The 14,096-nt window shown below is 32.5% G+C and overlaps 2 protein-coding genes and 1 pseudogene across 2 annotated transcripts; all 3 read left to right on the forward strand.

Annotated features, from left to right (window-relative positions):
• The first annotated feature begins 460 nt into the window (after positions 1-460).
• LOC106339955 (sigma factor binding protein 1, chloroplastic-like) lies at positions 461-1,033 on the forward strand. Its single transcript, XM_013778818.1, has one exon. It carries the CDS (start codon positions 550-552, stop codon positions 1,000-1,002), a length of 453 nt encoding a protein of 150 aa, XP_013634272.1. The 5' UTR covers positions 461-549; the 3' UTR covers positions 1,003-1,033.
• A 197-nt stretch (positions 1,034-1,230) lies between these two features.
• Positions 1,231-2,607, forward strand: LOC106339954 (annotated as a pseudogene).
• Positions 2,608-8,525: 5,918 nt separating this feature from the next.
• On the forward strand, positions 8,526-10,039 carry LOC106338580. Its single transcript, XM_013777524.1, has 5 exons — positions 8,526-8,711; positions 9,028-9,187; positions 9,351-9,592; positions 9,636-9,696; positions 9,829-10,039. The coding sequence occupies exons 1-4, from the start codon at positions 8,526-8,528 to the stop codon at positions 9,684-9,686; spliced, it is 639 nt and encodes a 212-aa protein (XP_013632978.1). The 3' UTR covers positions 9,687-9,696; positions 9,829-10,039.
• The last annotated feature ends 4,057 nt before the right edge of the window (positions 10,040-14,096 follow it).

The raw sequence follows: 14,096 nt of genomic DNA on the forward strand, positions 1-14,096 counted from the left end.
GAATCTATTTGACTATTCAAGAACAACGAATCTGTACCAACATTAAAATGTTTCTGCAATCATGTATACGTTGCTTTTTCTTCCAACAATGATGTAATTTTCCATCTTAAATTCATAATCACTGGTCGCGTGACGTGATCTCGTATGATATACGGTGATGTCATAAAAGAGACGTCATATTTTATGTGAAAGCGGTATTCAGTATTCACGTATCACGTGAAGGAGATCCATGACCATGAGCCGCCTGGCCATGTTCACCATTGATTCCTTCTATTTCTCATCATGCGTGGGATACACGCTTCACTATCCACATGTGGATATTTGGAATGATTCCACCTATCCGAGGGCACGTGAGGTACACGAACCTATCTCTTGTTTCGTTTCTCCTTCGGTCTTTCCCATTAATTTCCACTCTCCTTCCAAAACCCATCAAGAAAATGTTATATATATACTTATGATGATGCTAGAGATTAATTAAAATTTATAAATAACTGTACAAGTATAAACAGGAGATATAAGCTCATCTGGATTCTCTCACCGGAAAACAACATGAAGTCATCATCATGGACGTTTCTCACCACCACAAGCTTAGACCAGAAAAACCCATCTCCGGCTACACCAAAGCAAATGAAGAAGAGGGCTTCAAGGAACAAACCCATCAAAGTGCGTTACATATCAAACCCCATGAGAGTCAAAACTTGTGCGTCCAAGTTTAGAGAACTCGTACAAGAACTCACCGGCCAAGACGCCGTCGATCTTGAGCTTGAACCCGAGTTTTCCCCTTCCGCTGTATCCGACCACAGCCCTACTCCGCCGCCGCCGGAGACTTTTGCGCCACATATTCCTCATCAGGAGCCGTTCGATGATCTGGTAGCTGGCTACTATGAGCCGTTGGATGGGGAAGAGATGTTCTTGTCGCAGATGTCGAGAGGTTTTTCTGGATATTTCTCGAATGAGTTTTACAATGTGAATGACTACCTTGGAAGAATCGATTCTTTGTGAAAAAATTCGGAGTATTTAGGGGTTTCAAGTACATATCTATACAATTATGAATTGCCATACATACATTTAAATTGATACATGTTTATTAATTACTTATACCAAGGTTTGTGAAGAGAATTATAAGGGAAATTAAGTCACTTCTAAAAGGTTTGAACGAACCTCTTGATTTATTATTTTTGTTAGATTATTTTAATATTTTTTTCGAAAAAATGTTTATTTAAATGCCTGAAAAGTTATAAATGAACAAAATGTCACAAGCCAGCAGAAAATGATACTACATTTTGTAAATATATCAAACTCAAATTTTAATTAAAGCGACAATTTTAAATTTTTGGATATCCTTGATATCAAGACAAATATGTTAATTATAAACTAGTGGTTTGAAAACTATTAACTCAATAATTTATTTGTTCGATCTTCTAATTTTTCGATAACGCGACAAGTACTAATTGAGACATCATTATCATGGTGAGCTTGCTAGTTTTACTTTTATGTTACGTGAAAATCTACCTATAAAGAAACTTAGAGATATACGTGTACTACGAAATTTATATTTGTATAGAAACAGAAGTCTTTTAGGAGAAAGTTAATGGTGTCGCCTATTCTCGAATCTATTGGACTACTAAAATATCAAACGAATCTGTGCAAACATTAAAAAGTTTCTCCAAACACGTATGCGGTGTTTTTTTCCAACAATGATCGAATTTTCCGTTAACGACTGGTGGCGTGGCGTCATCTCATATGATAGGCGGTGATGTCATAAAAGACGTCATATGTTATGTGAAACCGGTATTCACGTGGAGGAGCTTCAACGAGATAGCTCCATGACCATCCAAGTGCAGATTTTTCGAATGATTCCACCTATCCGAAGGCACGTGAGGTACACGAACCTGTCTTGTTTCGTTTCTCCTTTGGTCTTTCCCATTAATTTCCACTCTCCTTCCAAAGAGCTAAGTTAAAATGTTATATATGATGATGATGCTAGAGGTTAATTTAAAGGTATACGATACAAACACATCTGGATTAAAACAACATGAAGTCATCATCATCATGGACGTTTCTCACGACCACAAGCGTAGACCAGAGAAAACACCGAAGCAAATGAAGAAGACGGCTTCAAGCAACAAACCCATCAAAGTGCGTTACATATCGAATACCATGAGAGTCAAAACTTGTGCCTCCAAGTTTAGAGAGCTCGTACAAGAGCTCACCGGCCAAGACGCCGTCGATCTTGAGCTTGAGGCCGAGTTTTCCCCTTCTGCGCGCGGTATCCGACGACAGCTCTTCTCGGCCGCCGCCGGAGAATCTTGCGCCACGTGATCTTCATCAGGAGCCGTTCGATGATCGGGTGACTGGCTACTATGAGCCGTTGGATGGGGAAGAGATGTTTGTGTAGCAGATGTCGGGAGGTTTTTCTGTATATTTCTCGAATGAGTTTTACAATGTGAATGTGGATGGCTTTGGAAAAATCTATCTATGTGAAATACTCGGAGTATTTAAGGGTTTCGAGTACATATCTATACAATTATCAAATGCCATTATGGTACATATGTTTAAACTGATATCCTCTGTATATTAATATTGAAACATTAAAACATGTTTTCGTATCTGCCTGTCATGAATGGTGAAGATGATTTTTAAATTTATTAGAAAAATAAATTGGTACATATAAATATATACTATATTTTTTATTGAAGTAACTATTAAATTAATTAGTAATGTGCGAAAAAATATTTTTTCTTTCCTTAAATAAAATCTATGGAATTCTCTAATATGATTAGCATATATATAACAATTAATGATTATGAATAATACATATTTGATAACAATTTTTGTATAATATTTTTTTTTTTAATTTTATATTATTAAAAAATAAAACAATTATATTAAACATATAATAAAAAAATTTAGATTTTTTCTTATATGTTATATTTAATTTTTTTAAAAATGACTATAAATTACTAAAAATGGTAAAAATCTCACATTGAAAATTTTGTGATCAATGGTTTATTTATTTTTTTGTTCAAGCAAAATACAAATGATCATATATCGTAGGGGTGGGCATTCGGATACCCGTTCAAATTCGTATCGGGTATTTCAGTATAATGGTATAGAAACCGTTCAGGTATTTCTATACTTCAGGTCTATTTCCGGTATATTACGTTCGGGTTCGGATATTTTAGGTCGGGTTTAGATATTTAAATTTTGAAGAAAAAATAAAAAAATTATTCATTGTTTAAGTTTTTTGTATTTAAAATATTCTTTTAACTTAACTGGTTTTCTAATATTTAAGATACCAATATTTGTATTCATTATTTTACAATCGATAAAGATTGTAGTGTTGCAAAATGTTAAAACCATTTAATGAACAAACATTATCATAATAACTCACCTCATACATGCACGGATTATCATCTAGTATGTATATAAGTTACTAGGTGTTTTGTCCACATGTTTCGACATAATTATCTTATAGTTATTTATTAATATATACATTATTAGTTTAAAAGTATTATTATCTTTAACTTTTAAATAATAGTATAAATTTATTAATTTTGATAATTAATTATGACCAAAATAATAGTTTTAATCAATGTTTTTAAACCAGACCGACCTGATGGTTGAACCGGATTCGACCATGAACCGGGTTCGACTATGAACCGGCTACATAACCGGGTTGGATCAAATAATTGGTTCGACCATGAACCGGTCACATAACCGGATTGGATTTCAAAGTTATTAAAATGATAAAAACCATTAAAACTATAAAAATATATATAAACTATCCATATAAACATAAAACTAGTTTATATTGGTTATGTTTATGTTTTAAATTCATTTATATTTTAATTATGTATCATATTTACTAATATTATTTTAAATTTAAACACTAAAAATATATTAAACCAGATTATTGATCCAGGTTTGACCCGGTCGAACCATATTGAACCGTGATCCAAAAATTATCCGGTTCAACTTGCGGTCCGGTTTTAAAAACACTGGTTTTAATCCTAAGTGCATCTTACGAATATAACAAAAATATTGTGATTAGTATGTCTTATTATTTGGTTTTGTACTACCTTTTTGTATGTATAATCTCTATAAAATTATGAAGTTTAAGAATTTAGTTTTTGTTGATAAATAATTAATAAAAATTATAAATGTGGATATAATTGTCATTTATCTATTTTATTAAAATCTAATCTCGTTACTTTGATCTTTGGAAATTATTCAGTGAACAAAAATTAAAAAGAGCTATTGAAAAATTTACTCTCCAACAATCAATTACTGTATTAACTTGTTTTTTTTTTTTTTTGGCCTTGAGTGTTGACGGCGGGATGAGGGGGAACGCACTGCGGGACAGTATATAGGTCACCATTCATTTTTCTTTTACTACTGAATTTTACAAATAAAAAATAATAAATTTTAAAAAGAGAATAGTGCGGGACGGGTTGAGTCTTGTACCGCACCTAGATATGGAAAGCATGTAATATGATGTGGTTTGGTTAGGTGTATCAGTTATTTTTGTTGTTTTAATTATTAACTAGTGTTTGACTTTGGCGCATGCGCGGATATTGATTTTTGTATTTTTTTATATTTTTATATTCATTTTTTATTATTAGTGTTATATATTTTATATGTATCGTCGTATAACTAATTATATTCGAAATATCTGGATTGAATAAGGTAATAGGATTATTTTTGGTATAATATATCAACAAGCGACAGCTGAGATATAAATTTAGGGTATGACTGGTTTTCTCGCTACCACCCGCAAACGCAGCTTTTGCGATTGGTAGCGGTTGTTGGCGTTTTGCAACAATCACTCAAACCGCTCTAAACCGTTTCAAACCGTTCTAAACCTCATAAATTCAAAAGCTGGTTCTAGTTAGCGTTTGCGGTTGCGGGCAGTTGCGGAACGATAATTTTTTTTCGTTTTTTAAAACAATATAAATACAAAAATAAAAATATTCAATAAAAATTTTAAATTAGAATTATAAAAATACTAAAATATATCAATTCTATTTTAATTAATATTATACAATTTTAAAATAAAAATATTTTCTAAAATTTTTAAAAAAATTAGAACTATAACTTTCTAAATATATTTTTTATATTTATTATAATGTTATTATTTTTGATATTTTTATAATTATATAAAATATAAATATTGTTAATTTATTATTTAACAACTGATGCATTTGGTAGTTAATCAGTCATAAGTATCCCGCAAATGTACTAATTTCTAACCGCAGAACCAGTTGTACAAATCTTTTAAAACCGTTAGAAACCGCAACCATCCGCATCCGCAAACTCCCGCAACCGATGCGTTTGAACTAGTCATGCCCTTAGATGGGGTAGGGAAAATAAGAGATAATATTGCAAATATGCTATGGGAAAATCAATAAAATTAAGTTATTTTCTAATTATAATTTTTTTGTACTTTATAAAAATATTTATAATATATTTATAATATCAAGTAGAATATTATTTTATATTTTCAGCATTATTTAGTTTATTAATATCAATCAAGTATTTGTCCCGCACTTTTTATTATTTTGGTCACCACTCACATATTTTTTAAACCACTTCTACTAGATGAACCGCACTTGTCCTGCAGTATGCGTTTTTCTAACACAAACCGCTCTTAAGCCGCACCGCACTAACCAATCTGCTTGTCCCGCACTGTCCAACCCACTATTACCATTCGGAGCCAGTGTGTTAACTTGGTTTAATAAAGAAAAAACAGTAGTCTGATATTTTTTTTTTTTGAATGAAATTTGGCCGCCTAGATTATGACAAAAAGGCACTTGTTATAGTTTTATATGATTTAAACATGAGGCTTCGAATGGTAAATGCAGTTCAAGCAGTGCAGATCAAGCGGATCATGCAGATCAAGCAGAACAAGTGCAGATCAAGCAGATCATGCAGGAGAGATGCAGATCATGCAGGAGAGATTTATATCAAGCGAATGATGCGTGAGAGATACAGATCAAAGCAGATCAAGTAAATATCAAAGCATATCAAATAATTTATTATAATTATGAATGACAAAAACAATTCAAAATATATAATATATATTTAAATAATAAAATTACACTAAAATACATAATGTATAAAAAAATATAAACAATATCGAAAAATATTGTGTGTTTGTCGGTTATTAGACATAATATCTATAAATTAAAAACAACATAAATAATATTAGTGTGAGATAACCATTAACAAATTAGAGAAAATTATATTATTAAGTATGTTATAACAATTTTATCATATTATGTATTTACAATTTTTAATGTCAAACTTTGTGAACTATATTTATATGAATAAAGTGAAAGAAACAAAATCTATATATGTATAGTTTATGAATATATTTATTAGAATAATTATTATATATAAGGTAAAACTACATCTATAAAAATTAGATTTATTACTTTAGTTGACTAATACAAAATCATATTAATTTTTAATTAATGATATATATTTTATTAATATTTATTGTATATTTTTTCTTAAATAAGTATTCTCATATATATATATATATATTTTATTCTAATTTAATACATACATATATTAAATACGAACATATAAAGATGAGAAATGGATCCCTTTAAAAAAATAGATCCCTTTTATCATTTTGATTGACACATATTATAAGAGAAGGTGTGACAAACAGCTTCAACGTGGAGTGTGCGAGAGTGAATATATTTTTAATAGTTGGTGTTATTTAATTAAAAAGTTTCAATTAAGTTAATTTAGAAAAAATCACGTAATGGTAAGAAAAAATAAAAATAGTTGAACAGCTACAAAAGTGGAGTAAACTGCAGGACATGCAGGACAACTGCTTTTTAGCAGAAGAGGACAAAAAAAATTGGATATGTGCAGTTCTCCTGTCCTGCTATTTAAATTGTTATAAAAAAGGTGATTGACAATAAATTACAGAGAAAAGGCAGATGCATATGATCTGTTTTTATCATGCCTTCCCATTCACGCTCTCAATTTATGATTCTCCAGATCCAGATTTGGCAAGAACAATGAGTGTGATTGGTAAACATTTTTGAGTAAACCGGAGTAAATATTATTCACATGGGCCCACGGTAGTTGGAGTAAAAAACTTTTTGTTATCAAGTATTCTGACACACGAAAATCTTCCCAACTAAGGCAATGAATGAGAGACGGAGCAAATGGTGTGCCATACACCTCAAGTGGTCCCTCCACTTTTTCATCCCATTCAGTAAAATTTTCTTAACACATTACATTTGTGGAAGATACACTAGTGTATCAGATTTTTTTGTATTTTAGCCAAAAAAAAGTGGAGGACTGCTTTTACAAGATAAAGGGAGTGTAGTAGGCAGTCCAAACTTTTTTAAAAATAAATTTGAAATATCATGATTTGTTAATGTTGCATAGTTTTTTAATTTAAACTATCCTATATCCACTATTTACTTTTTATTACTATTTGAATTAATATTATCAAACAGAATATTTTATAATTTATTCAGTATTTACAAATTATATTGTTCTAGATATATATTCATTATTTTATTTTACATCTATAATAATTTAATATTTGCAATATGCTATAATAGTTTTTGTTAATCACTTTACTTTTTATTCTAAAATATAGTACCATTGTAATATAATCCAACTCTATTATAGAGTTACATTATTTTGAAAAAAAAAAAGAATTATTGGAGATGGTTTTATTAAATATTTATATGATTTAGTAAGAACCACTAATAAACAGTTTTCATATTTGGAGTGGTACAAGCGGTTTTCTTTATATATTATATTATTTTAATTTACAACAAATTAATATTATATAATGTACATAAAAACTAAATGATATGAGTAAATAATAAATGAATTATTTCTATGACAAAAACAATTAAAATTAATGAGTTTTAAATTTAATAAAATTTATAAATAATACTTATATAAATTATTAGAATATGAATATAAATTTATTTTTATGACATTAATAAATTATTAAAAATACTTTTCACTATGAAAATAATAAATAATACAACATTTTAAATATTTTTTAAATTTGTACAGTATTTTAGACCGCTTTTTATCCACTTTCACCATTCAAACATATATTTTAGACCGCTAGATCCGCTTGAACCACACTAGATCCGCTAGATCCACTCTTGTTCCACTCGATCCGCTAGATCCGTAACGTTTGATCCGTTTTTCCCATTCGGAGCCTAAGACCACCTTCATTGGTGGTTCTAAGAAGAGTTTCCAAGGAAAATAAAAAAAAAAAAAAATCAAAAATGCTAAATACAAGAAAACCGGTGTCAAAAAAGGAGTTTTAAGAAATGCTAAAAACCCCTAACGTGTCCTTCTTGTATTGGATATGCCTTAAAAACAAAAGGGAAAAAAATCCCATTTATTTTTCTGTCTGTTTCTTTCATCTTCTTCCTTCTTCTCTTTGCATGTTACAAAATCTATCGATCACTCCAGCATCTCCTCCAAATCTGTCAATGAAATCACCTTGGAGGTTCACTCTTTGCATGATGGGATTTCTCGATCTCGAGAAGCACTTCGCCTTCTACGGTGCTTACCACAGCAACCCAATCAACATCGTAATCCACATCTGCTTGGATAAGAAATCTGGGTTCGTTGTGGCTCTCATGTGTTTCGCTTGCTGGGTCGGTTCCAGTGTCTTCGCTGATCGATTAGGACCTTCTCTTGCCGTAAAGGTTTGATATTTTTCTCTTTTGTCTGAATCTAAAAAAGTTTTCTTTTTTGGAGGAGGAGTGTATTTATGAGAGCATGTGCATCCATGTGTGTGTGTGTGTGCGCGCTTCATGCATTTATTCCAGCTAGCTCCACCTTTCGAGTTTGCATTGTTTGGTTCCAAGACTTGTAATTGGTATTAGTGTTACGATCTCGTTTGTGAAGAGGTTCAAGTGTTTTGGATCATTTGATTAAGTTTGTTATGGATTCTTCCCTCGTTGAAATCCATCTGTTATTTAGACACTAACAATTTTCAGTTCTTTTTCCAGGTTGGGTTAGTCTCTTATTGATTATAGTGAAGAGAGTGGATTTGAGGAAACCCACATTGTGGAATCAGTTTCATGGGATGATCTTGAGAGAAACGCTGCTAGTAAAGCCGGTGGTTGTTCTAAAAGACATCACTCCTGGAGATCTCACCAGCACGACTCTTCTAGAAAAGGTATCCGCATAAAGTTTCATTATTTGACTAAGTTTTTTGAGTTACTTATATAGTAATGTAGATGGGTGAAACTTTTGATAATTGCATTGTAGTGTTATCTGTTTTTGCCATCATTCTGTTTTTGCCATCATGATAAAGTAACTGATGTTACCTGATTGCTTAGATGACGAATCACCTGGAAACTTGTACGAACTGTGGAGGCAAGAACAGAATATCATAGCTGCAAGACTAGACAAGGAGCTTAAATCCAGGTGGGAGCTTGATGAGCTGATTGAAGAACAGCTGAGCAGATACCAGTCGCATTACTTCAAGACCATGGTTTCAACCTCCTTGAAGGATGTCTCTAACCTTCTCATGCCCACCTGGATACCGCCTCATGAGCTGGCTGCTGTGTCCTGGCTTGGAGATTGGCAGAAGGATGTCTCTAACCTTCTCATGCCCACCTGGATACCGCCTCATGAGCTGGCTGCTGTGTCCTGGCTTGGATACCGCCTCATGAGCTGACTCAGGTTTTGCTTTTCTCTCCATCACAAAAATAAGGAATGTTAGTGATGAACTGAAAGACATAGGGGATGTTATTTTCTTTATAGTCCGGTTGAGTTAAGTGAAAGATTTGAATAGCAGAAACTGGTGATGTGCAGGTATAAAGTGTTGGAACTGGTGATGAAGAAGCTGCTGAATCAAACAGATACAGCAGAGTTTGTGGTCGCATTTGCAGGGATTCAAGACTCCATCCACCAGTTCTTGGAAATTCTGTCTTTTTAGCAACTCATATTGTCCATGTACAACAGTATGAAACCTGAAACTAACAGTTTCGCTGACCATGGCTTGATATAGTCATTGGCATTAACTCTTTATAAGCTATGCAATATTGATCGATGTTATGAACAAACCATTTATATTTTTCTCTTCCGAGTGTATTGTGTTTCTCTTTACCTTTTCAACAAACCATTTCTTTTTTCCTCTTCCGAGTCTATCTTTAAGACAAAAGGAGTATATTATTGTGTTTCTATTATCATTGCACCAAACCATTTCACCAAAAAAATCCTAAAATATTGTGTTTCTTTTACCATTTCACCAAAAACATTTATTCTAAATGTCTTCTTCCTCTTCTAATAATCTTGAAGAAATGATGGATGAAAGATTCAACCAAATTTTTGATCATCAGATATGCCTTCAAACACTACAAGAAAACAGGCGGATACTGACGGACAAAATCGTCCGAAGTTCGTCGGAATAGGCGGATACTGACGAATTTCTGACGACAGTGGTTGTCGGTATCATTTCGTCGGAAAAAAAATTCGTCGGAATTTCGTCAGAGTTTCCGACGACTTTCTGACGAATAACGATAAACCACATTCTGACGAACTTCTGACGACACTCCGATAACATATTCCGAGAACAGAATTCATCGGAAACACTATATTCCGACGAATTAGGTCGTCAGAATATACTGACGAATTAGAGTCGTCGGAATATAACGACAAGCAGGTTCGTACTCGTCGGTATATTCCGACGACTATGATTCGTCAGTATATTTGGACGAACCGGTTTGTCGGTATATTCTGACGACTCTGATTCGTCAGAATATACCATTTTTAAATATTTATAAATTTTGCATTTATAAATATTTTTTTATATTAAAAATTAATATATACACAAAATCTGAAATTTCAAACTAATAATATTATAGAATTTAAATTCATAGAAACTTAAATAGAAAAAAAAACATTCATCAAGTTTTAAAATTCATAAAAAACTAAGAACCCTAAGGCAATAAACGATCTAGCTTTTCCAATATCTCGGCGTTGGTCTTCTTTTGGGATTCCAGCTGAGCAAGGATAGTGGCATTCTCAGAAAGAATAGTGGTGTTCTGCTCCTCCAATGCCACAATCCGTTCATCTTTGTTCTGTAGCTGCTCTAGAATCATGGGATCGGTATACGGAACTTGCGAAGAAGACGCCGGATACGAAGTAGCACGGCGGGCCAACCCAACTAAACATCCTCCTTTCCTTTTAGAAACCGCCAACAAAAATATTTAAAGTTAGTAAACTACATTATAAAATAAATATATTAATAAAAAATTATCTTTTCGACCATCTCATTTATTTGCAATCGGAACATGTTGGTTGAAGCTCCCATAGAATCGACGCCATCAGAGAGAGGCTGAGAAGATAGAAGAGCTTCTTTTTGAGTTTCCACCAAGTCAACGACGGATCTGATCACGGCGTCCTGAATTTGACCCTTCTTCTTGTTAGTGTGAGCCTCCTTAATAAGTTGAAGATGATCAACGGGATAACCGTCATTTGCTTCAATCTAAAAAAGAGTCTAAAAAATAGTCATTAGCCAAAGAATATATAAAAATATTTATTTAAATAAATATAAAGATTAAAAAAAAATAGAACTTACAAGTTGATCCTCCAAAGTAGACATAGAGCAAGCGCCGAGGTTGTGCACATACATACCTTTCCTGCCACGATCGCTCTTCCACACGATCGCTCTTCCGGTTCTTGGAGTTCCTAGAAGACGTCTCTGCAGTTTCTTCCTTCTCCCAATGAGCTATCAACTGCTCCCACATCGTCCCGTTGATGAACCGTGGCGTCTTGTTCTTCTGCCATACTGTCTTCCAAGCGTTGATCTGCTTCGTATAAGAGTCCATGGCATTTTCATTGAATTTCTGACGGACTGTTTTCCTGAGACCGGACTCCCAAGTGAACTCTTGCTAAAAAACACACATAATTTAATTAGTAGATATATATTAAAAATTTTGAAAAATACTTTAAAAAAACTGAAGAGTTACCGCAAACTGACGAAACCACAACTCCCGGTCCTCGCCAGGAATCACACTCCACTTCGAATATCTGGTATGGAGAATGGAATACATCATATTGTTGATGCTCCTTCTAATGCCATTGCTCGACTTGTTGAACCTTTAAAAAAAATGCATGTTAGAAAGTTAATTAATGGAAAAACACTACAAATAAAATAAAAATACTAACCAAGTTGTATGTCCCGGTCGTGGGTTGGGATGGAGAACCGGGAGATGCTCTCGACCTGGTTGTTGAACCAATTGTTGAACTGACATGACCCCCGGATCCTCCTGAGCAGCTGGAGCGGGAACATATGGAGCGGGAGCGGGAACATATGCGGGAACCGAGTTTTGTTCGTGAGATGATCCCGATGGACGGGAACTGCTCGCCGAACTACCTCGGCCGCCACGGGGTGCAGAACGACGGGATGCGGAATGGCGTGCTTCCTCTGACCTAAAAAATAAATGTTAAAACATCAAAAGATTGTTAAATATATTAAAAAATGATTTTCTATTTAAAATGTTTTAATTTATATATTTAAATTTAATAATGATATATATATATATATATGTATGTATAAAAAAATTATAAATGTTTAAAAAAAACTATAAATATAGAAATGGTTGTTAAATATATTAAAAAATGATTTTCTATTTAAAATGTTTTAATTTATATATTTAAATCTAAAAATGATATATATATGTATATATATATGTATGTATAAAAAAAATTATAAATATTTTTAAAAATGTTCATAAATATAGAACTAGTTGTTAAATAATAATAAATATATATATACGTTTTTATCTATATAAACAAATATAAAATCGTTTTATCTAAAACAAAATATTTATAAAATGTTTATAAATATAGAAAAGGTTGTTAAATATATATAAAACTTTTAAAAAACGTTTTATTATGTATAATATATCACTGGAAACCCCAAAAACAATTTTAAAAATACAAAAACGTTTTCAATCCAAAAAAAATTAAAACAACTATCCAAACAACAATCCTAACTAATAGATCCTAAACTATCCATTCAGTCTTAAAGTTTTCAATCAAACAACCTTAAATCCTAAGATCTAACTTCCTAAACCCTAAAAAATTGAAATACACAAAGGTTTTATAGAATCTTACATGATTTGTGGAGTGGGGGAAGAGATCTGACGGTGGGAAGAGGAATCACCGGAGATGGGAGCTCGCAAATCGCCGGAGTCACCGTCAAAGAGAGAGAAATCGGAGAGAGTTGAGAGAGAGAGGCGGAAATGACGAAGAAGGAAACGTCCAGGGTTTTTATCTTTAATGATTTCGACGGACATGTATCCGTCGGAATTTCGTCGGAATCATTAAATATATGTTCGCGAAAATTTTCACGCGGTTTCTTTTTCCCGGGTAATTTGATATTCCGACGGATTTCCGACGGAATTAGTAATGTCGTCAGAATTTCGCCGCATCTTAAATCCGTCGGAATGTCATCGGTATTTTCCGACGGATTACTGACGAGTTTTTCCTACGGAATTCCGACGACGTAGTGTTTAGGGGTTGAACACAAGTTTCTAAATGAAAAATCCAAATCTTTGATAAAATATATGAGTATTTGCATAAAGATTTAACAATAAAAATGTTTTATAACACGATTTTACACAATAAAATTTTTTGTAGTGTAAGCTTATATAAATATGATTGTATAAGTACATAATGTTAAGATGAGATGTTATGAAAACAATGATATGCATACATAAATATTTTAATGAGTTGTTATATTTGAACGGTTGCGATCTAATACTATACTAAACACTTATTATGTGTTATTTTCATAGTTTTGGCATCTAAATTTATAGATTTTTATGATTGAAACTTTATAGAAACACATGTCGTCGGTATTTCGTCGGAAAATACCGACGACATTCCGACGAACTGCACCATCATCATATGTTGTCCTAGAATGACCTTTCCTTGTGAATGCAAATCCTCGCGTACAATATTTTAGATATGATTTGACCACATAGTTTGGTCCCCGCACAAATTCGCGTATCCAATCATCGAACACAAAACCTCTGGCCAAACCATCATTCACCTATAAATTAAAAACATAT

This window comes from Brassica oleracea, chromosome C4 (genome assembly GCF_000695525.1).
Source record: "Brassica oleracea var. oleracea cultivar TO1000 chromosome C4, BOL, whole genome shotgun sequence".
Classification (NCBI taxonomy): domain Eukaryota; kingdom Viridiplantae; phylum Streptophyta; class Magnoliopsida; order Brassicales; family Brassicaceae; genus Brassica; species Brassica oleracea.

Excerpts from the sequence above, each read along its gene's own strand:
- LOC106339955 (XM_013778818.1), top strand. The coding sequence starts at position 550 with ATGAAGTCATCATCATGGACGTTTCTCACCACCACAAGCTTAGACCAG.
- LOC106338580 (XM_013777524.1), top strand. The coding sequence starts at position 8,526 with ATGGGATTTCTCGATCTCGAGAAGCACTTCGCCTTCTACGGTGCTTAC. Across the intron at positions 8,712-9,027 it reads GACCTTCTCTTGCCGTAAAG|TCTCTTATTGATTATAGTGA; the intron begins GTTTGATATTTT and ends AGGTTGGGTTAG. Across the intron at positions 9,188-9,350 it reads GCACGACTCTTCTAGAAAAG|ATGACGAATCACCTGGAAAC; the intron begins GTATCCGCATAA and ends CTGATTGCTTAG.